At 41.7% G+C, this 23,894-nt stretch overlaps 1 protein-coding gene across 1 annotated transcript in view; it reads right to left on the bottom strand.

Moving 5' to 3' along the window:
- Positions 1 to 7,187: 7,187 nt before the first annotated feature.
- The window catches only part of LOC104081242 (neurexin-3-like), a gene marked incomplete at both ends in the record, with an annotated part of 47,577 nt that continues 30,870 nt past the window's right edge, over positions 7,188 to 23,894 (bottom strand). Inside the window, 2 exons of the mRNA XM_009583891.1 lie at positions 7,188 to 7,214; positions 15,433 to 15,636. Coding sequence (XP_009582186.1) covers positions 7,188 to 7,214; positions 15,433 to 15,636 — 231 coding nt within the window. The remainder of the gene's footprint in view (positions 7,215 to 15,432; positions 15,637 to 23,894) is intronic.

Here is a 23,894-nt window from a genome sequence, read left to right on the forward strand (position 1 = left end):
AGGAAGCAAGACATCCTGTTTTCCCCAAGTAGACATGAGAAAGGAAACTCATATTATAACAACTGGTGGACAAGAGAAAAACATTGCTGACCAGCAGCTAGTTAATTCAATGTATCACTAAAACAAAACCCAGCATCACATGACTTCAAAAGTTATCCTATCCACAAACTTCTTCCTAGGTTACTCCAAGGTTCACCCACAGCATCTTTCTCCTCTGGCAAAAAGCCCAGAAAATTAAAAACCACCCCGACCTTTTCATATTCTATAATCTTTGTTATAGCATCAAGAATCACAATATTTAATTGGAATTTCTAACACTAAGTAATGGGTATCTAGCTTAGTGACTGACAGGATGATTGATACGGTTGTTTTGACTCTGTCCCCTTCACAACAGTTCTCATTTTTAGTTATAATCCCATGGAAGGGGTCAGAGCCCACAGGAGTTGAAAATTCTATATATAAAAACATACAGCACAAAGACAACCTTTGAAGAAGTGGTGAGGAGTCAAGAAAAGCTGCTGGGGTGGGAATGACAGCCAGTAAACTGGCACAGCTGTTTTCCAAAAGTGGGTCATTGATTCCTGACAGATGATTGCTGAGTGTCCAAGGTTAGTTTTCTTTCCCGTTAGGTCTCACTGCAGCAATTTAGTTAAAAATAACGCAGAATGTGTTCTGCCAAGCTCTGCTCTCAACAGCGCCATCTCTTCAAACTGACGACCTTGGAAGACCTGTGAAGTCTCCTCCTGAGCACTAGAACTGAAGAGTCAGACTAGAGACTTTCAAAGGATGTGACAGTATTAGCTGGAAGATGAAGGCTAACTGCTGCTAAGAGCTGGGGCTAGCTGAAGTCTAGTAAACATGGACTTGCATTTGTAGCCCAGATTTATGGCCCCTGAAATATTCTGGAATGCAGGGACCTTGTAATATAGCAAATTGCAGTTTAGGATTGCTGAAATTAATTAATTATGCCACAGCAAAACCTTAATCTTCATGGCACTGTCTGGATGAGGAGGATTAAAGACACTGTGAAAAGCTTTTGTTCATTACACCCAGTGTTCTGCACCCAATAATGCAAATCACTAGAGCCTCTTTACCGGTCACTCCTTATCCAGTATCCACTGAGCCTTAAGGCTCACTGATTTGGCCTTAAATTTACTGATAAGGTAGCACCCAACATAGCAAGCCATGCTTGTGCTGATTAGTGTTTGCTTTTCTTTTCCATTTTAACTATTCAAAGTCTCATTAGAGATGCTCTCTCCGGGTTGCTCTCAGACAAAATTAATCACATATAAAATACTCACTTCCTCCTAGATCCTAAAGCATGAGTTTCCAGTTTTGTGCCAATTTTCTTTGAATAAAAGATCAAAGTGGACATTCTGGCAAATAATTACAGAACCTAATCTACAGAAGATATATTGTCTAGACACAGCAAAGCAGAGCAGCTTCTCGTATGTTCTTCACCTTTTGCCTCTCGCCTAGATGGAAGATGTCCTTGAAGAACCCAGCCCCAAAGGGTCTTGTCCTCTCCATTGCAACTGGTAACTGCATGGACTTTGTTGCTACCTTTTTAAAACAAGCTCAGGAGCACTATTTCACTTTGTAGGGGTACCAAGCAACCTCTGAGTTGAGCGCTTAAGTCAAGAGGTTTTTTCCCACTGGGGACTTGGAGTGGACTTGAATCAAGCAAGTCTGAAATAAAATACCTCACTTTGTAGTTAGCTGCTGCAGGGAAGAGCAATTTGTTGGGTTATGTGATAAAGCTCATCTGCACACCCACAAAAGAGCTCAGAGAGACAACAGCAGTAGGGGGAGCCCAAATAATATCTTTTTGGGTTACATCCAGGCCCATCACAGGGGCCATCAGCCCATCAGAGGCCCATCTGCACAAGCCCAGAGGAGCACAGGGACACAGTGGCAAGTGGGAACACGAATCAAGGACTCCTGAGGAATGAACACCTTGTCTGGACCTCTCCCAGGGCTGTCCCAGTAAAGCCATTAGCCCCAGCATCCAAGCATGAAACTCATCGCCGTAAGTCATCTGGAGCAGCTCTCGAGATCACCTTTTGGACTAAGGGGCTTGCTGCCTAGGGTGAGACATCTGTGATGCAGGGGAAAAGCAGTTTGGGATCAGACAGATTTATTATGGGATGTTTAGGGGAGAAACCAAAGGCAGGAAAAGGGAGGAGTTTAGGTGATTTTGGGAGGAACAAGAGTGGGAAAATAGAGGGGTAAGGGGATAAAAAGGGCTGGTCATGTGTAAACAGTTGCTGGACAGTATGCTTGCCTGGCTGTGCCCTGCACCTGATCAGTGCAGTCTGTCCTGTCGTCTTATTAAATTCCTTTCTAACTCTTTCCTGCGTGAGGGCTCTCTATTCTGTGTGCATGAACCTGGGAACAGGGAGCGGCAGTAGCCTCACCTCTCTCAGGCTGTTGGATCCAGCATAGTATGTTTTCCTCTAACAGAATTCTTAGTTTACATCTGACAAAATACCTGAGATGGCTGCTGTTTCATCACCTGACAGAAGGAAATGTCTTCCAAAGACAGGCTTGCTCCCTTGCCTTCTTCTGCATTGCAGTGCAGCAGCGGCATGAGGCCAGACCAGCAGCCTGAGTCTCAGACTGCTCAAAGGTGAAACCGTTCTCAGCTAGGCTGTACAGATGCTACAGACACCAGCTTTGCTTTCACCACTACAATACGACATACTAATGACTCGTCACTTTTCAGGCTGCATAAGCATTCATTTCTTCCTGATTATGTTTAAATGGAGTGAGGAGATACTAGAATCACAAATATGATGTGTATGTTTAATCACACCTCTTCACTTTCCAAATAATGTTTTCATGTTAGAGTACTATTAAGCTTTTATTAAAATGACAGCAACATCACCAGGAATCAGATAAGTGCACTTGGTTTTACAACATTTTGATTAGATTAGAGTTAGCACTATTTACTTATGATGACACGGAAAAAAGAAACTTTAAACGTCTCCCAGAGAGTTCCACATCATGGGTTTGTATTTTATGTTGTTACAGCGGCGCTTACTAAAATGAAACATTAACGTTGCATTGAATTAAGGCACTAAATACAGTAAGCATGGCAACTGAGAAGGGAGAACCAATCTTATATTCTAGCTGTCTTCTATTGTCAAAGACCAGTCCAAAATATCTGGATCTGAAACAACATGCTTACTGTGGGGCCTCATAGAGACACAGGATCAACTAGTAGTGATTGGATTGTGATTTTTCATCCTCTTCCATTTGTGCTTTTAGCCACAGGTAAGAGAAGAGGATCAGGATTTGCTGAGGCTTCACGAGTCACATGAAAATAGGTAACAGCTTGTCTGGCATGCTTTAGTGAGAAGAAAAGGCCTCATTATGAAACAACAAGCAATAAACAGACGTATTCACTGTCCCAAAGGCAGCTACTTTTGGAAGACCAAACCTCCCATAAAGGTAGTGTCAAACTACTGACACGCCACATAGAAGGTTTGGGAGAAGGAGAGAGAACTAGACCAGGAAAAATAACACAAGCAGTACCCTAGAAAGAACACAAAGTGAAGACACCTCCAAAAGCTAGTAAATCTGTAGCACACACAGTCCTGTCCTACACACTTCATACTGGGTAGAATGCTGAAAACTATCCCCATCTGGACTGATACGAAGTGGGGTCACAGAAAAGGGAATAAGGAAATTAAGGACTAGATACCTCTAAAAAAATGAAGAAAAATCAAAGCACCAGATATTATGACACAAACAAATCTATCACAACAACTTTAACTTTCTTTAAAGTGAACATTTCAACATATTTCAAGAAACAGTTTACAGGAGTCGGACCAAAGAGCTACTCTTCTTTAGGAAATCCTATTTAAAAACCCAAAATATATGTATGCAAAAATATAAGGGTATTTAGACTATACCTATTTTCCTCATAAATCCAGCCAACAAAATTGTGCTATCTGTTATGTCTGCATTATGTTGAGGAATCATTCAATGCACCTTCACAGGGTGTATTTTGGGATCCCGATCCTGCTTTTGGTTGTGCTGATTTTACATTCAGAGGAAAAGAGAGTAACTACCCAGTTACACCTGTGTAAGCAACAGCACTGTTGGGTCCTTCTAAATTCAAACTCTGTCTGTGTGCAGAAACAGATAAGATCAGTTTAGGCATCTTCAAGAGTGAAAGGAGAGGATGAGATGAGTATTAAAATAAATACGGAGAAAGTAAAAAAATGTTCCTATTCCAGGAAACGATGTTAGCCTTCCTCTTCAGAACTGTGAGATATGACAGAGATGAGAAGTAGAGAGAGGGTATTTCTTCTAAATGAAGTGATGGAAAACAGTATTTTGCATCAGATATATGACATTCCAAAGATATGCAAGCAAAAAACCCTCAATCCCTTCAATGAAAATTAAGAGCAAATATATTGAAAATTAAATGCTTACCTGGGACAATATACTAGACTCCTTTCAAATAGCATGAGCTTCAGTGCTTGCTGTGGTAGGCTCTTTTAACCTACATGTTCCGAAAGTGTAGACACCCCAAAAGCACAGCTCTGTTTACCTTTAAAACCATGCACCAGGTCCCTTCCATTCAGTTAGCAATGGTGACTGCTTGACCTGAAACTCTTCAACTGATTGGGAATCCCATTTGTCAACTTACTTTAAAACACTTCTGCTCATTTCAACAGACCCTGGCAGATCCATCTGTATGTGGATAACTCCCTCTGCACAAGTAAATGTCAGTGTGCCTGCAAGAATGGTTACAGTGATATTTGGTCTGCTCCTGCCTAACCATACTTTATTCATGCAAGAGTATACAGTTTTTCATCAATCAGTTCCCAGCAGGCTCCCTTCTAGAAAGCAGGACAGATGACCGGAGTCATTGCAACAGGCAGCCACAAAACAAGGTGTTGGAAGGACTAGGAGTAGGGTTGTTCATTTTCAGCAAAATATCATAAAAAATAAATTAGGAAAATCCAAAGTGTTTTTAAATAAATAAATAAATACAACCTTCAGAGGAAGACTGTATTTAAAAATATAACAGGCTCAACTGTTAAAAATGCATGGAAGCAAAATGATTCAAGATGTTTTGATGCTTATGGGGAAACTAACAAAAGCACTGGATTCAGACTGTCTTCCCACTGCTCTGATTATAGGATTCTCTTTTCCCTCTTTTTCTTTTTTGACTGTTTCTCCCAATTACTGCTAGATTTTGATTTGCATGAAAACCAGATCATTGCTCCTTGCTACTAAAGATGATTTCCCACCTGAAGATAGTCTTCCATAGCTAAGCCTTTAACAGCCAGCTGTCATCAAAAGTTGAAGATGATGACAACAATATCAGATTGTTGTCCAGTACCAGAGGAACCAATATGCATACTCAGATGACACGCATCAAAAAGAACTATGGTGCAAGTGTTTAGATAGAGTTACAGGTGGCTAAGCAGCAAAAGCATATGAACTTTCAGGAAGTAAGAGATCCTATTTTTATGCAAATGTCCTCAGCACTGCTAGGTGAAAGCTGGCAATCTTGGTTAGCAGAGATTCAAGACACTTTTTCCTATTACCCACTCTATCTTGAAATACAGCGTTAAAACTCTGAAGAGCAAAAGGAATTCAACAAGAGCTGTCCAGCTTTGAGTCATACAGGACTAACCCCACATGGCCCCGCAACAGGGCTGAAGAAGGCTGCAATTCTCAATGCTGTGAACTCATGATCAAGCTTCTGCAGCATATCAGGGCTCACAGCTGGAATAATCACACATCAGCCAATGCTTTGGCTTGTCCCTGGCTACAGGCTCCCAGAGACCTCTTCCCAAGATCAAGAAACTAATTGCTTCCACTTCCCTGCAAAGTAGGATCTCAATCAGCTTGCAGTGACCAGGAGGGAAAGCTGATCTATCATCTGCTTACATGTGTTTTTTTTTTTTCTATTTGCAATCACAGAGAACCTTTTAAATTTTGCAAATATTGTACATGGGAAAAAACCCAAAGAACTGCTGTCTGCTGTCTAACACTACAAACCTACTCTTAGTCCAAAACTATGGCAAAACTGTTAAGAAACTGCTTTACAATAAGATTCGGTGCTGCTACAACTGGCTCTGCTACTTGAAAGCCCTATGTTTGCTTTTGGGGCTGCAACACACTTCTTTCCACCTTCCTGCTAGCTTGGATGCGGCTCACTGGTGAGCAAAAAGACCGCAGTCTCTAGAAAACACATGGACCATCCTTGCCTTTTAATCCCTTACACCATTTCCAAAGTGATGTTTAGCCTTCCATAAATCTTTCCACATAAAATCTAACACAGAGGATATGCCAGTTCAGGAATCTGGTTTCAAGTAAGATAAGCCTAAAAGCACACTTGAGAGCTAAACAGCTCCATTCTTTGGGAAGTGTTTTTTACTTCAAGGCCTACATCAGCTTCGACCAGCTCTCTGAAGTAGACCAGAAAAGATTTTGTTTGCTCAATCAGTCTAGAATTGGATATGATCTTCCACTATTATTTTTCACAGAGATTTTATAAGCCTTCTTCCCTACTTTTACAGACTGAAAGGGATCTTCAGTGACCCAAAGATTTAGCTGGAATTTATTATAGAAACCTAAGAGTGGTAAATGCGATATAAAAGGTTATCATGTAACTCTGATAATATACTCAAAATCTAAGATCTAATTTTTCCTTCTTCTATACCCAAATAAAAATGACTTTGAATAAATACCAGGTTAAGTTGTCACCATTCTGAAGTAAAGTGAGAGTTTGAGGTGGGTTTGGTTTGTTTTGTTTTTTAAATATGCATGCCTTTTTCGTAGTGGAGAAGTGCATACAGTACCTGTTGTTATTCTTATGTGGTTCTTTAAAAGTTTTCATAAAGACAACAGGTTACCAGTGAAATATAATATCAGCTCATCAGGTTCCTCAGGTGCTCTTCTGCAAAGCTATGAAATAAGAGTTCATCTCCTCCTTGGAGAAACCTAACACAAAATTTTCACATACAATCACCGTAAGGTCTTCCTTCCTCCCCCCCCAGCTTCATTTGCCATCCAACCCTTCAATTTCAGAAGATTTTTTTTTTAAAGAAAAGAAAAAGAAAAGAAAAGAAAAGAAAAACAGCTTATAAAACAGCAAAGAAAATAAAGTTATTTTAATATATATAGAAAGAGAACAAAATGAAACTTGAGGGAAAACTTACTGGCGTTACAGTTTATCCTGATACAGTCTAGATGGGGAAAAATAAATGAAAGATGAAATTGCATCCTTCAAGGTAACAGCTGCAGACATCCAAAAACAATCAGTCCACCCTTCCGGGGACAGACACACGCAAAGAGATGTGGCCATTTTATACTTATATACAGTCTGTACAAGTTTAGGAGTGGGTGTATATGTACAGTATATTCTACATAAATATCTGGTACATAAATATATATATACACACACATATATATACACATATGTATAGAGAGATATACCAATATACATATATATCCACACGTTGACACAGAAAACTATTTTCTTTTTATAGAAACCTATGCATCTAAGTGTATCTTCTACTCCAGACCATGAACTGATGTGAATTACAATTAAAAAATTAACAATTAAGGCACAAAAAATCTCTCTCAAAATGCAAGTCATACTCCGGTGTCATTTCACTTTTTAAAGACCTTTAGCAATTTCTCTGAGAAGCTTGAAGCTCAAAGTCAACCTTTACACTGGTTTCTTTTGAATTAATTCGTATTGTAATTGTATAAATACACCATCTGTCCAACACAGAATACCTGTAAAATCAGCCTATGAGATTTGTTGGTGCAATATTTAACCCTTTCCAGCTCTCCCAAAGACAGACCCTCTTCTCATTCCCCCAATACCAGCCCAGAATACTTTTTAATATTTGCACAGACACATTTGACACTGTCCATTCAGGTGAGGAAAGGGTTAATATACTGCCCAGTTGTGTCCTATCATAAAATGGCCACTTGCAAACAGCTAACCGCACGAACGCCCAGCCCAGATTTCAGCTAGTTCTGGAGGTTGGGAATACTTTCATTTTTGCTCGGCAGGCAGAATGAGGATTTCTTTCAAAGGTCCCCAGCCCTGCCAGTTCCTCAGAGCCCAATCTCGTCTTGCTGTCTGAACGCTAAGACTGAATGGGATGCTCGTAACGTTCAGGGAGAAGATCAAATGGGCAGTGAAGTGGCAGATCCGGGAACCTTCGCTGGCCCTGCTTTGTTCAGAGGTTACAGGCAAGGGAGGGACGAAGAGGGGTACATGGAAAGAAAAATAGAGTTATGCTTGTGGAATCTAATAAATGGTAACTGAAGAGTCTGCACAAAAAAAACAAGTTGAGGTAGGGGAGCCTGAGCTAGAGGGCTTCTGAGCATTGCTTCTCTCATTTAACACAGTTAATGCTCAGCATATCTCAGGATACAACCTATTAGAGGATCTTTCGTTTGTAAATGCCTACTTATAGCCTTGTGAATATCCATTACTGTGGTGTCTGACATGGGCGAGAGCTATCATATCAGTGCTGTTACGTATCTTGGGCCATGCTGACCTTCTCTCAGGAGATCAAGGCCAGGAATAATAGCACCATGCTACTGGACACCCTGTCCGGACAACTAAAGCTTTGACCAGCAGGGAGGGTCATATTTGTTACACAGATATGGCCCAGCAAGAGAGATTATACAGAATGGCAGAGGAATATAATGCAGTTTGCTGCCTAACTGGACCAATTTTATGTTTACTCAGACAGATGTAGGAAAATTATTTCAGCAGCTGAAACTAAACACAGTTCTTAAAAAATGAAAGAGGGGAAAGAATAAGAGTCTATAAATAAAGAGCCGTAATGAGCAGGGACACACCAATCAGGAGCAGCATAGTCAGAGAGAGTCTGTTTTCAAGCAGAACTTCTCTTGAGAAAATCTGGGTTTGGTTTTGTGCGATTAGGTTTGTCATGTGTCGTCAACCGCAACAGAAAAGTGGGAGCAAACAGCCCTGGAGCAATTGGTACGATCACCATACAGTGGTGGCTATATCCCTTATAGGAGTTGGGTGAGGTAAGGGGAGCTCTGAAGTACATGCTGGGGAACTTCCCTCTATGACCTGATGGAGAGTGAGAGCAAGAGCGAGAGAGACTCCCAAGTCGCACTGCAAGCACGTGAGATCAAGAGAGTTGTTACAGCTGGAACAACAGAGGAATATCTTATGGACTAAACAGTAAGCGTGCTGGAAAGGGAAACATGGCTGGTCCTCAGCAACATTCATCAAAGTTAGAAACTAAAACCATTGTTGTGTTATTGATGTCTGCAGAGAAGTTTTGCATTTTTAATTTTTTTGCAATTTCTGAAAAAGCTGAAATAACTACATGTCCCAGGGTTTACCCCCAGGCTGAGTCACTGACTGCTCCAGGTGAAGGGATCGATGTTTCAAACTGAAAACCAGTGTAGCCCTTATCCTGGCCGCTAGATTTCTATTTCAAAGGACAACGAGAGACCAGGCCACAGAGTGGGTTGCCCTGACAACTACCATGGTGCTGTCAGACCTCCAGACTCTGCAAGCATGAAGGCTCTGCAATGCCATGCAATGGGATGCCAGGCAGAAACGCCCAAGCGCACTCCAGAAGGACCAGCTCCTGAACAAGGCTTGGTCCAGCTGGATCAGTGGTGATCCCGCATGGCAGCTAAGCAAGTGCATCTGCCTGCGCTGCTACACCAGTGTGGAGAGCCACACTACCTTCAAAGAACAAGCACAGGTGATTTTTTCATTTCCTTAATTCTGAGCCTTGCCCAGAGCAACCAAAAAGAATTTCCAATTATTAATAGATGAAGCTGTTTTCTCCCTCTTACCTCAATTTTAGAAAGGAAGAAAATACCTATTTTACTCTAAACTAGTACAACGCTACAAATGCGGAGCGGAGGATGCTTTCCCTGGCAGTAAGGTGCAGGTTTAGCTTGGTCTTTGTGCTCAAAACAGCAGCAGCTGGGGGATTCAGGAATAACTAAAAAAACTTATTGGGATTCCTTCTGCACAGCACCAGGGCAATAAGACTTCCAGTAATCATCATCTGGGGCTTTCAGCACTGTTACCAACTTCTACTGATGGGATTTGTTTTATTTAGGTATGGCTGCATTCCTGACTCAAAAGAGGTTTCCACTTGCTTTATGTTTTGAAGATGAGTATGCCTAAACAGCTGTAAGTCCAGCAACCTGCCAGTTCAGCAACTGGATGAGGAATCTGTAGGACAGCAGTAAAGCGACAACATGGTCTGTAACTGCATGGGGAGCAGGATGAGCTGGGAAGATCTTCTACAGTTACTTACTTTCATTATTATTCCTAACATAAACCAGAATCTGCTTCCTTAGTGCTCAGATGGAAGGTTTTCCAGAGCACATCACCTGGAAAATGGGCGAAAGACCCTCTTCTTGGAAAAGGTTAAATAGCTCCACTGCAATTAGCTAACACTAGGGATTCATTGCGTGAATGGAGATATCTTTAGTAGCAGACAGAAGCCTCTCCAAATTAGGCCTGTATTTCTTACCATTTGTATCTTCGTGCCTGAAAATAGTGATATTTATTTGACATGCTAAGGCCCCAGGCTGTTTTTCCCTTGAATCAGGGAAGAAAGTCACCTTTGCTGTGTGAGGACAAAGTGTTTGTTCCTTTTGATGAGCATCCACATGCGCTTATGGAAGAGCACTTTAAGGCAAGACTAGGACAAGAACGATAATCGGGCCTGACTGTTTCTAAGCTCACTTTAGGTTATTTCCTATGGGGAAACCAGATGAGATCCTGTGCAGACCCCATGTTATAGTGTGGCTCCTTGCCACTCTCCTAGTTGCATGCAGTCAGACTGTGCACCCACCTGTAACTGGCAGCTGACAAATATTTTTGCATGTCTATGACAATTTAAAAAAAAAAAAAAACCAAGAGCACTTGTATGTACTGATTATAGAAAATAAATTTATTAATGAGAAACTGTGAATGGGCATACACTTGCAGGTATGAGTGTAAGATTTGCACAAAAGGAAATTTGGCATAAGAGTTCACATACATTTAAAAAAAGAAAAATAGAAAATGTGCCTGCTCTGTTTGTATGTAGGAATGACAAAAGAAACTTTGCATTTTGGAGAGGCAAGGATGTCTTTGATACCCCTGAGGAGATATCTGAGGAAAAGGTAGGCAAGAGGGATGATTACATTTCCTTAGAAGAGAACTGACCCAGACTAACAGGAGGCAGGCAGTATTTATTCTAGTCACCAGTGACCTGAAGATAAGCCATGCCAGGAAGAAAAAAACCTGAAATATTACTTAATAAAAGTCAGTGACACTATAACCCTCCCACTCTTCAATGGGAGGGGAAAAAAGTGAAAGTGTATCTCCCTATTGGACCAGCCATTTCTTTCCCTTTCTGCACATCTTCTCAGCATCAGAAATGATTCCCAAAGCATGTTCCAAGCCGTGGTTTGCTTAATTTCTCTCTCTCTCCTTCCACTCTAGACCCATTTCAGAGTCCTCCTCAACAGAAGTGAGATCTGTATCACATTTGGACTTCTTCACACAACAAACACTCAAACTACTGTGAGACATGCTATCAACATGCAGATTGCAGTGCCTCAGGCACCCACATGGGAAAGGTCTGAAACAACTTCCTCGCCCCTCTTTCTTAGAGGATTATTCATCACTGCTCTTCCTTTCCCCCCCACCTTCTACAGCAAGCACCCAGCCGCCCGTGCCCACCCACACCTGCTGTACGATGTGTCTTTCCCCTATTTGGTTTGGACACTGAGGGCTGAGGAGGTGAGTGGGATATGCCAGCCCCTGCAGGCTGCTCTGTACGCTCTGTTCTCAGGGCTGTTTGCTGTGCGGGCCGCAGGCTTCAGGCCTTTGAAGGGTTGAATACCATCTTTTGATTTACCATGGCTGATGGGGTATGGGAAAGCTTTACAACTGAAATACACAGAAAAGTTAAAAAAAAAAAAAAAAAAAGAAATAAAGTAAAAGAAAAAACAACGTAGGGAAGACCTTAATAACCACACAAATGACAATAAGTAATCAGATGGAATAGATCAAAGAGAAGAAAGAGACAGCTCTTAGTAATAGTTTTAAATGACTTATAAGAAAAGCACAATTAAATAACTCACCACTCAAAACAGTCTTTGTTTGCACACATCTGTCATGGGTTAGACACCCAGGGGGATGCTGACACGTAGCTAGTCAGCACCTCTTCAGAGGTGGTGCTGATGACTGTTTCTCACTGGTAAGGGGATTTTGGCAGGGTCAGATAATGAAGATTTGGTTTTCGTTTGTGACATTTTAGCTATGAACAGTCTCCTTAAAGAGTTAGATGTGACTTACAGTAAACAACTGAAAATGAATGGCTCTGGTAAGGTCATTCCTCCTCAAATTCTGTTTCTTCAACAGCAAGGTAACTTTGCCATTTTGATAGGAGGAAAGTCCTATTTCAAGGAATATATCTGACAGCTTTATAAATCTGAAGAGAGGAGAGGTGAAGCTCAATCCAGGTTCCAACAGTCTAAACTACCCTTCTGTTGAGTCGGACATAGGAGGAGAGTGCTGACAGGTTTCCACTGATGCAGCCTGTAGTCACTTTTAGGGGAAGATTCAACCTCACAAAATTTTCCATCTGAAAAGCTGTCAAATGTGGCATACACATTGCTTCAGTCCCTGCAACTACACAAAAATAGCCTTCAGTTAACACAGGGTTTGGTTTACAGATTTTGTCCCTGTATTAAACCATCAAAGACACATCTCTTTCCAAACACGTGTAGACCATATGTCAATTCTTTAGCCACGTCTTTTAGATGTCACGTGAGAGTTGAGCAGTCCACCTCTAGGCTAGGTGATTCTGCAACAGACCCCAGCAAGTGTTAAAAGTGACCAATGCCCATCAGGCACACAATGTTGACAGGCCCTGAGGGAAAATACTGTCTGCCAGCATGATGTAAAGAAAACAGGAAAGGAAAGGGTAAGCTGTAAAAAATTATAAGTATATTCAGGGTAATCTAAATATACCCTTTCCATATTTACATAAGGGTCTAAGTCTAGGAGGCCCTGAACACCCAAAAGGATGTTCTCATTGATTTTAAAGGAAGATGAAGATATAACAGAATCAAACAAGTGGTACACTTCTCAGAAGAAAAAGTGATAACTTTTGATGAAGTCTGGCAGTTTTCATGCTGTAGTACTTTTCATGTGGGAGTATCAAAGGCGATATCAAAAGCACTTACTAAAATACTACCACATCCCTGGCAGGTTGCAAAGTATTTTCTCTTCAACAAAGAGAGAAACTAAGGCATGCAAGGTAAAAGAACTGGCTCTGGGTTACAAGGGGGTAGTGTAGAGCTAAGCAGATACTCAGCTGCCCCATCACTTCCACAACAGAAGCATGCCACTGCCAATCTTCTGGTGATTAAGTTTATTCTCAGAGAAGAAAATGGCTAGCAATAATTGCCAAGAAAGGAAACAGTGGGGAGGGCGGGGCGGGGGGGGGGAATCTCATTTTGCCAGATTATTAGCACCAACTGTATTAGATCAGAAGAAAATGCAGACACACATATATATGTATCTATACGTACTGGAGTTTTGTGAAAGATTCTCTTTGCACATGTAAGAATGCTCAACAGCAATTCTTTTGAGCTGTTCTCCAGAGAAACCCTGCAAATCTATGAAATTTTCCTTCACTTAAAGTTAATATAGGCAGAGATTGCTATCATCAGAGTGCTCTTTCTCTTCATTTGAGAAGTTACTGTCATAGCTGAAGTTGATCTAGTCCCTAGTCCTCTAGGCCAGTCTGAGTAGCACAGCAACTGCTCCTATGCTAGCTAGACACTCAATAGCGCTTTACACTTCTTCAGCCAAGCTAAGCAGAGCATATATATATTCCAAACAGGAACTCTATAACACTGCTCTTTTTTTTTTTTTTTTTTTTTCAATAAAAAGCAAGGGTTTCTATAGCCTTTTAGATGGAGACTCTTCGCTTTTAAGAAATATGAACTTTTAAAAATGCATCTTCTTCTCTTCTCTTTCTTATTCCAAAAGCAGATATTAGCGTCTGACTTGCACTTTCAAAGCCAAAAAGACACTAGAAGCAATTTTAAAAAACAAGCTAGTTCCAGAGGACCACTGCTGGACAACATACTGCCCAGGTGAGAATGAGGAACCCTAAAATCACCACTCAAGCTCATCTATGGTACAGCAAGACCTTGATAAACTTACCATATCTAGCTGGGACAGGAGTTAAAAAACAAGAACCATTACTACAGGTATGGGTGTATAATACTTTTTTTGCCCTCTACAGACAAAGCCACTACATGGTTTGCTCCTGATACCACCACAGCAGGGCTTTGAAGATGCTGATATCATTAGCTGAAAAAAATGCAAAAGCCCCCCTTGTTAGAGGGGCTTAGAATTTTGAAAGCTGACACAAGCTTTCACAGACCATGCACACATCTTCATACAGAGTACCCTACATATTAGAAGAGATTTAACATTTCACACTATCATGATAGTTCTGCCTCTGACTCAGAATCTCTTCTTAGTTTTATTCCTGGATTCACATGAAGCAACAAGTTGCATCACTGAAAAGTGAAAGAAAGCTTCAACTAGTGTATTTACATTCTTTAAAAAGGCTGTTTGTCATTCAGCACAATATTTAAAGACTGGCAAGAAAATGGATTGAGGTTAATTTAATAGCACATTCACTCCCAATTTTTTTTCATTGTTTTTATTGTTGGACTTGTTTCTAATTGTCTTTTATTATTATTTTCTGGGAATGTGTAACTCTAAGGAGACAGAACACAACCCTTTGGGATTGGGGGGGGATGCACTTTTATTATTGTTGCCTTTGTTTTAGCAAAGACACAATCAAAAAAACACAGGCTTTTTTACTAGATATAAAAAGCCCTAAAGGCTGAAACATGTAGCAATTAGAAAATAGAAATAATTAGCAAATTAGTAAAATAGACCAAGTTGTATCAAACGCTGCCAAATTCTGTAAAGGGCATGGGATTCACAGGACTTCTGCTTGCCACCATATCCATTTTGCTTCCCTCCCACATTTGGCTTTGACTGTTTTGAGTGATGCTGGATGAATGAGGGATGTAACTGATCAAAAGATGGACCAAGCAGCATGTCTCACACAGAGCTCACCAATCCCAGACCAAAAAAGGAAACTTAAAAACTTAAAGACTTAAAAACCAACACTGTCCATAACGAAGAACTGACAGCAAATCTTCATGCAGCAATGCAGAAGAGAATTTCTCTCCGCAAGAGAATACTATTATGAAGGTCTCAGCAGTTATTTTAGAAATCAATCCAATCCAATCAAACCAACAGAAATTAAACAAAATGATTAAAAAAAAAACACTAATCACAAGCCCAAATTAATAGTGAAGGGGCAATGGAAGATTTTTATACAATACCTAAATTGACCATCAGTTTGACACGGCCTCCGTCCAGCTCCAGGCGCAGAGTGTCAGCAGAGTCTCGTGAGGTGGTTGCCATCAACAGCCCATAAGCGCGCTGGGACATGAAACGGAAGGACACGTCTTCTGCTTCTGTATGCATGACCATAGGCATGATGATCTTCATGTACATGCTGCCATCATAGCTCAAGATAGAGGCCTCTGCAAGGAATCAGCAAACAATTGGAAAAAATGAAAAGAAGTTACACCTCTGTGTGATCTTCACTCCTAAAGAACCCTGACATCTATCGTAGAGCACTGTGTTTACAGAAACCATACCGCTCGCCACAGAAAGATATGTAACTGCGGAAAAACACAGCAACTGTTTAACTGCATCCATATGTGGCAAGTATGAGCAGCCACATGGTATTCACCACAACTGGAGGCAGTACCCATGGAAACATGATCCCCAGGGACAAGTGTGTTAGCACAGGGCCCTTTTGTGATAATGAGCTGGCAAAGCCTCCATTTTTCACATCTTCCAGAAAATACAATCTCCTCCATTAGTCCAGCCTTCTCTAGCACTAGCTGTAATGACTACTTTAAATAATATCTACAACATTTCTACTAGAGCATTTAGTCTTGCCTTTGAAGGCTCAGAGTTGCTATTGCTGGTACTCTTAAGAGCTGTTGCTTATTAAAGCGGAATTTCATTCCATTGCTAGCACTTTAAGGAAAAACAACTGTATGAAGCAAGTTTCCTAACAGGTCTTTTCTACATCAGATTTGTGCTGGTTTGTGATTTTATATTTTTCCCCTCCCTACTAACAACTAATGTTAGTAGAGCTCTGTTGACACAACCGATGGCACTGCAGTGCAAATGAAGAAAGGAACAAACCAAACTCCATTGCAAGTTTAAGTGTCATTCAAACACAGGAAAAATCAGGAGATGGAGGCATAACAAAAGCCAGGAGGAGGAAAAAGGAAAAAACAGCAAAGAAAGAAATTACATTTTTCTATCATCTCTGAGGATGTCATAGAAAATGGGAAGTTCAGCTGAGGAAAGGAGTTATAGTACTTAAAATTCTCTACTTGTTCAGGGTCTTGCCTGCAGAAACTGGTATTCCTCTCTAAGGGGGTAGAATTAAAGTCTTGTGATACAACTGCAGCAACTACTAAAGCATGGTAATCATTGTTTCAGTCCTGGAATATGCTCCAAAACATTTTTATCTGCAAAATTTACAAATCTACATGAATATATTAACGTATGAATCAAAGCATCCATTCTCCCCACAGCCAACTCCTACCAAAGGCAGAGCTGTAGAGATTGCTCCATGTAGGACTTCTACCACAAAACTACATATAAAAATCCCAGAGGTCAAAAAAAAGACCAGGTCAGCTCCCTAGGCACGTGGAAGGATTGCTCTGTAAAGCACTCTTACCAGCGCCTCATCCAGTTTAGCTACAGTTTTCTCAACTGGTTGGGATTCTCACCAGCACCCCACACACACCCCAGAAAGCTAACACCCCACCTAATTTAACCAACTGCAACAACATGTATTTGGAATCTAGATGTTCTCCTTATGTTTCACCCCTTTGTCCCACATTTCCCAGCCAGACCACTCAGGTGGCTGACAGGAGCGGAACTTCTAGAGGGAAACAGCAAGCTTGGCAGAGCCAATCCTTACGTCCTCTCAATGCCTAGATGTTAGATGCTAGATTAGGGTAGATGGATGGGAAACTGAGGAACAGCCATATGTCCATACTGGAAAGGACCCATGGCTGGCTCCACAATGGCCAGTAACAGAACTGCAGTGTGTGATAAATATGCAAATGAGGTGATAAAAAAGGATATAAGTATCAACCTGATAAAATGTCAGAGGAGATGTGTATATGGTTACAAAACGTTTGGTGGGGATCACTGTGGTTGTGCTGGTGCAGCGACCCACCACACTAATAGCTGGTATGGAGCACCTCTCTGGTCATGGGACATACAAACCCACGAAGAAGAAAACTTTTCTGGGAGCACCATTAAAATAAGATGGCTGTGAACAGCATCCCTATTCACCAGTTTTCCTAGCTGCACTCCCCAAATACTGTCATGGTCTGTACACATAAAGCTCTCTACACGCAACACCCACTCAGCCATACATACACCTTCTGGGTACCAGCTGTCAATGCTGCCCTGGGGACTCACATCTTCGCTTGGCCAAGAAACAGAGAAGGAAAGAAAGCTTCTTTTTCAAGGTGGGGGAATGGTTTCTTCTTTTCAAAGCACAATTCTCTTTCCCCTCACGTCTGCACCTCTTACTTGCCACCCACAGCTGCAAGCTGGAACTAAATGTACTGTATATTATACATACACTCAAAGGCGATGCGTATGTACACACAAACCCCCCTTGCACACTTTCCTCTCTCTCTCTGCGGATTGCATTAGAAAATGCAGTCAAGCATGAAATGGCTCTTTTGACGCCTTCAGCTCAGATGTGCCTTGCATGAAACAGTTGCCTGCCTAGCGCCTGAATAGCTGCGAGAAGGGGGTTGGAGGATATCAGGACTACGAGTGGGAGTAGCTGACACAAGTGCCCTAGCTCTGCTGCTTCCTTCTCCACAGTGCCATGCGTTAGGTGCTTTGGAAACAAGTTTTTCTACAGACACTAGAAGACAACAAACCGAAAGCATGGTAATAATGAGTCTCTTCCCTTCAAAAATAATTTGTGTCCTTCAGCTCCACTGATCCCATTGCCATAAAATTACTATCCTTAGACAAGAAACCCCACCATTATTATTATACTTATGTAAGAAGGACCTGAAGAACACTCAGAATTGCTGAAGCTGGAACAAAAGCCTAGACAGTGTTTCAACTGACATCCCACAGTAGCCTAAATCAGGTATTACTGTCCCTTCTCTGGCCAGTCTGCTACAAACAGGGAGCAATGAATCCTTGTGACAACTAAGCAGACAAAGTTAAATAGCCTGAAATAGTTGAAACAGCCTCTGCACAACCATAGGAGATGATGAGTTTCTGTTCTTGTGTGTGCCCTATGCTGACCTGAGCCCGGCCCAGCTCAGACTGCCTATGCACTTGACATCTTTTAAAAATAAAGAGAATTCATTCTCACCATTCCCTCCAGCTACAAAAATACCCCTTCAGAGGAGGTTATTGCCTAGTAGCAGTCATACAAATAAAACCTATCTCCTTGTTCTGACAGTCAGTCCCCAAAACTTGAGGAAGGCAGGTTACAGCTGAGCAGCACATACAGCAAATCTGCTCAGGGTTGAATGTAACCTGGCAACAACTAGGTGACCTCAGCCTCCCAGGCACCTGTGCTGGTGACTTCTGCCTGAATACAGGCATCCATTTGATTGTCCTCCGCCATCTGCAGCAATGGGACTGTAATGTTTTTGTTCAGCACCATGAATACAGGCAGCAGCACAGTTATCCAAGTTTAAAACACATTCGCATTCCTTCCACTCTTCTACTTTTAGGGTAGCTATTATCCTCGGATGTTTCACAGAGACATGCATAGCAGCAATGGGTGAAACCATGTTTCAGAGACCCACAGATTTGTACAGACAAAAAGATCCAGAGTGGCATTTATTTGCGATCCCAAAGCCAGAAGCTTCGTTGCCATTAGCTTGGAGATGGGAAGAGGAAGAAACCAGGTGCTGATTCAAAACCGCCCTGACATAATGCCAGAGATCTGCGAAAATCAATATGTTATTAGGAGCGATTAGCTTCCCAGTCTTGTGCTCTGAGACCCTGCCAGCTTTAATTTTACACTTAGCATCCAAAGGAGCAATTCACTGCTGCTTCCCCACAAGGCTCTGCATAAACCTCCTGGGGAGACAGCAACAGGCATATTCTTAGAATAGAGAGAGAAAAATATTCAAGACCGCTCCATGCTCTTTCTCCTGGTTTCTAACCTTTCTCTTGTATTAATCTCCGTTCTTTGCCTCCTTCCTTTCTTCTTCCTTTTAGTTTTTCTGTAGTTTCCTGTTCTTCCCTGTGGTCTCTTTCCCCTGCCTCCCAGACTACAATATAGCTTTCTTCCTGAAATTTCGAGAAAGATGACAGTGCAAAAAGAAGGAAAAAATATCCTCCCTTCACAAAAAGTTTAGCTGAAGTCACCAACGACAGCAGTTCAGGGCACACGACGTATTCCCCCTAGCTACATTTGTGAGAGTCAGCTATCACCACCCGCTCCCACCGAGCAGAGCTTCCAGAGACAAGTGACACCAACTGGAGAGGCACGAGACACCTGGCAAGGAGCAAGTGTGGAAAACACGTATGCTGGTTCAAAACTACAGGGGAATATAGACCAAACGTTTCCACCTTCTCGCAAAAATTCAAATATTCTTAAAGAAAAAGTGCCAAAGCTTTCTATCCACAAACCAGACAAAACTTTTCTGTAGGCATTACACAGCACACCTCCCCTCCCATTGCCACTAGCAGACACATGGCCACAAATAAAAACAGCCTTGATTTTCTGAAAACCAAAATTACATTTAAAACAAACAAAAAAAACCCAAAAAAACAAAAAAACCACACAAAAAACCAGAACTGAAAAAAAGGCCTAAAAAAAGAAAAAGAAATGGAAATCCTCATTCCTGTCCAAGTGGATTCCGTACAGATGAGTTTCAACAAAAGAAGTCTGTCAAGTAATTTGGGGAGCCTGAATGTAATCACTCAGACTGAAATCTGACCAGGACGCAGGAGATAATCCTCCTTTTTTGGTGGAAAAAAATGTCATGGGAACTTTAAGTGCTCACAAGCAGTTACGACCTTGCACGTCATCCAGCAGGATGGGAGCCGGGAGCTGCGGGGCTCCCAGAGCCCGGCCCTTGCTGCCCAGGGCTGTCCCACACACCCCAGGAGGTGAGCACGACAGACTGCAGATGGTGGCTGGGTACAACCAAGAGCCCAGGAAACTTCATGGCGATGAGGCAGGTCCAGGGTCAGGCCAGGAAGTCAATCCGCAGGCCAGGGCTAAGATCAGGTGCCACAATTGCCAGGCAGGGCCACGGTGACAGGGTGGGACATGGGCCTGGCTCTGCAGGGCCCCTGGCCAGGCAGGGCTGTGGGGAGCTGGAGACCAGCCCTGCTGCAGCGTCACTGAGGCAGGGGGCCCATGGCCCCAGGGGACTGACATGGCTGTGGGGAGGGTGGGGGAGCCCCAGGGGGCTGACATGGGGTCCTGGGGCCATGGGGAGAGTGAGGGAGGCCTGGGGGCCGGGCAGGGCCTGTCAGTGCCCTGAGGACCCAGGTGGCGTGGATGGCGGTACCATGCTCTGGCCCTGCTCCTCACTGACCCAGAAGAAAAGTTTACTAAATGCACTATGACAGCTTTTGCAGCAAATTGGATTTTCCCTGGATGTCTCCCATCTAGATGCCACTAGACCTCACCTTACTTAGCCTGCCAAATAGGAAATTTGAAGGGATGCAAATGTAATTCACTAGCACTGAGAAGGACAACAGAGAACACAAAACCATCTTTAAATACCCACCCAAAGAGAATCCTTACCATTAGCAGTAAGAATGGGTTTTATTAGTCTAGCAAAATACCCTACAAATAATATCACTAATCAGCCCCTGATAGGTTTATTGTGCTAGTAAGAACGAAGCTATTCTGCTTTAAAGATTTCAGCCTGACAAGATGTCAATAGCATTATCATCAGTCGTTAGGCACTGTAAACTCATAGAAGATAAAACAGTTAAAATCTTGGACACATACAACTACAGAAATGTAATGAACCTGGACGGGTTTTGCTGTTTTGCTGGTGCTTAATCTCCCTCACAGACCGAAGTATTTTTGCATCAATCCCAATTTTTCTTTGCTTCAAATTAAGATGACACCTTCCTTCCCTACTCCCAGTGGGTAGACAGCTGCTTTACTAAAGGACCTTCGTATCCTGAAGCTCAGCATCCCATTACCCCAGTTCTAGACTAAGCAAACCCCTTTTGTTCAACTTCTCCTAGCTTTTATTTTCTAAAACTTGCTCTTCTACTTCTCATCTCTGGCTTCTCTCTGATTTGTATATTATTTTCTTAAATTCAAATGCTCCAATTTGAATAGCATATGTCAGTTAAGACCAAACGGACACTAAAAGTAGAATAATTATATAAGACACCCTTACCAGTAAAATGTGTACAAAATATTTCCAAATGAGCAGCAAACGAGAGAGATAATAAAGCTAGCTTCAAGGCATTCATCACATTTTTAGGGATGCATGAATACTGGTGGAGCAGTAATAATGGTCACTTATAAGGCTGCTGCTATGGACAAAAATTGCTAGCAGATGTTTACATAGGCCAGATGACATCCAGATCAACATTTTTCATCAAACACATTTTTTCAAAATCTTGCAAAATTTATTTCATAACATTATTTAAAACATTTCATTACTTTTAACATACATTTAAGTCTGAAAATAGCCCAGAAGTGTGGGTTGGTTCATAGAAAATAAGAAATTCCTGAATAACACCTGAAGTGCAAACCGCACCTATTTATTTATCTAAAAAGTCAGAACAGAATAAATACCCTGTTCACCATTTCCCTTTCCATACCACTGTCTCCTCCCTGTTCCAGTATCTTACATATTTCCTATCCCTTTCCTTTGTGGTTTTTCCAAGCACAAGCAGAAACATCAAATTACTGCAGGAAAAATTATTGCCTAAGTATTCACAAAATGGAAGACATACAAAAATCTAGGCAAAGAAGACAAACTAAGAGCCCCAAGCAACACATCTGTTTGAAAGTGCAGGGTTCAGTGCAAGTACTATAATGTCCTTTCTCAGACAAAAAACAAAAAATTAGCTTGATTCATAAAGTTTAGACATTGAAATTACTTTGGTTATGAATGGAAGCAATTCTGAATTTTTTTCAGAACTACACAATTTTTTTTTTCTGAATCCAAAATTAACACTTTGCCTTTCTAGTTCAATACTATAAGGAGGTTATATAACACCAAAAATCCTGTAAACTGGTTCTGAGAATTTTCAGCTCAAAGTGGGCGAAATCTCAAGGAACTAATTAAAACTGTGAAGCTTCCACCATTGTAAGGGAAAATTGCACCAGATTTTTGACTGTCTACAACAAAAGCTTCAATGGAGACCTTCTAAATTTTAAACTGACGTAGAGAAGGCATATGAGGATCCAGGATCCCAAATCTCCCTCCACTAATAAACCTCACAAGCCTTTGCACTCTGGATTCTAGCTTTGTTTAGCTTCTGTAATGAACCAACTCTCCAGCTCCTGAGGCTAACCTGTGGCTACGCTACAAAGAACTATGTACCAGTTTCCATCAGCATCAGGCTTGGTATGTGTTTCCTCTCCTCCTGTCGTCACCGCACACAAAAGAGGATAAGTTAATTAAGGGGTATTGTCAGGTGCGGAGTTACAAAAAAAAAAAAAAAAGCGCCTTTAATCCACTACGAAAGGTAAATGTTATCTAATAAACTTTGCATCTCCCTTCTTCGGGCTGTAATCATAAAGAACTGGGCTAGGGAGGAGCTATAAGAGCACTGAGTGGCACAGTGGAAATATTTGCAGACAGAGGAAACTGTAGCTTGTAAATGTTATTGCTAGCCCTGGGAGGTGACGAGCGAGGTTATATTGCCATACTGCAGCTTGGCAGAGACACAGGGGAACCAAGAAGGAGCACATGGGCTCTTCAAACTTACTCCAAATGTCACCCTAACATTTACAGAGCTGTGTACAACTATTTGGGAAGAAATCTCTGGCAAGAAGGCTAAGGGTAGAAGAAGAATTGCTCCTCAAAGCCAAGGAGTGTAATGGAGAAGGCATGGGGAAATCCGCTACTAAAATGATAGTCTGAGAGTTTGCATTACATGGGTGATACAGTTTAGAATGTGATGTGACTTCCGTTTAGTTTGAATATCTCTGAGTCCTCTTCATGGCACTGTCAAGCTGCATGAAGCATCTGATCACTGTCTTCTCAGTGGTGTTCACTAAGAAAGGCAGATCACAGCGAAGATGGAGTTTGGCTCTTCTCAGAGGTGTACAGTGAAAAAAAGAGGCAGCAGACACAATTTGCAGCAAGTGAAATTCCAGAAAATTATAAGGAAGAAATTACACGAGGGTAGCCACACACTGCAACAGAAAGGCTGTAAAAACTCCACCCCTGGAAATTTCCAAAACTCACCTGGATAATGCCTTTAACAACTGATTCTGCTCTTGAAAAGTTGGCTCCACTTGGAGCAGGTGGTTGGGACTGAGACTTCCAGAGACCCCTTTCAACCATGATTATTCTATGACAAGTGCCAGAATGCACCGATTTCACTGGATATTGCACCATTTCACAGACATCACCTTACACGTGCAAGTTGCTAGTGATCTGAGATGGAAAAGATTTTGCCGCTTACAGCATGTTGTCAAGACTGAAGAAACAGAAGATTCAAAACTTTGCTTTCCTACAGGCACCGTATGTCCTTGGGCAAATTCTTTACCCCTGCTGAA

This window comes from Fulmarus glacialis, unplaced genomic scaffold (assembly GCF_000690835.1).
Source record: "Fulmarus glacialis isolate BGI_N327 unplaced genomic scaffold, ASM69083v1 scaffold23968, whole genome shotgun sequence".
Taxonomy (NCBI): domain Eukaryota; kingdom Metazoa; phylum Chordata; class Aves; order Procellariiformes; family Procellariidae; genus Fulmarus; species Fulmarus glacialis.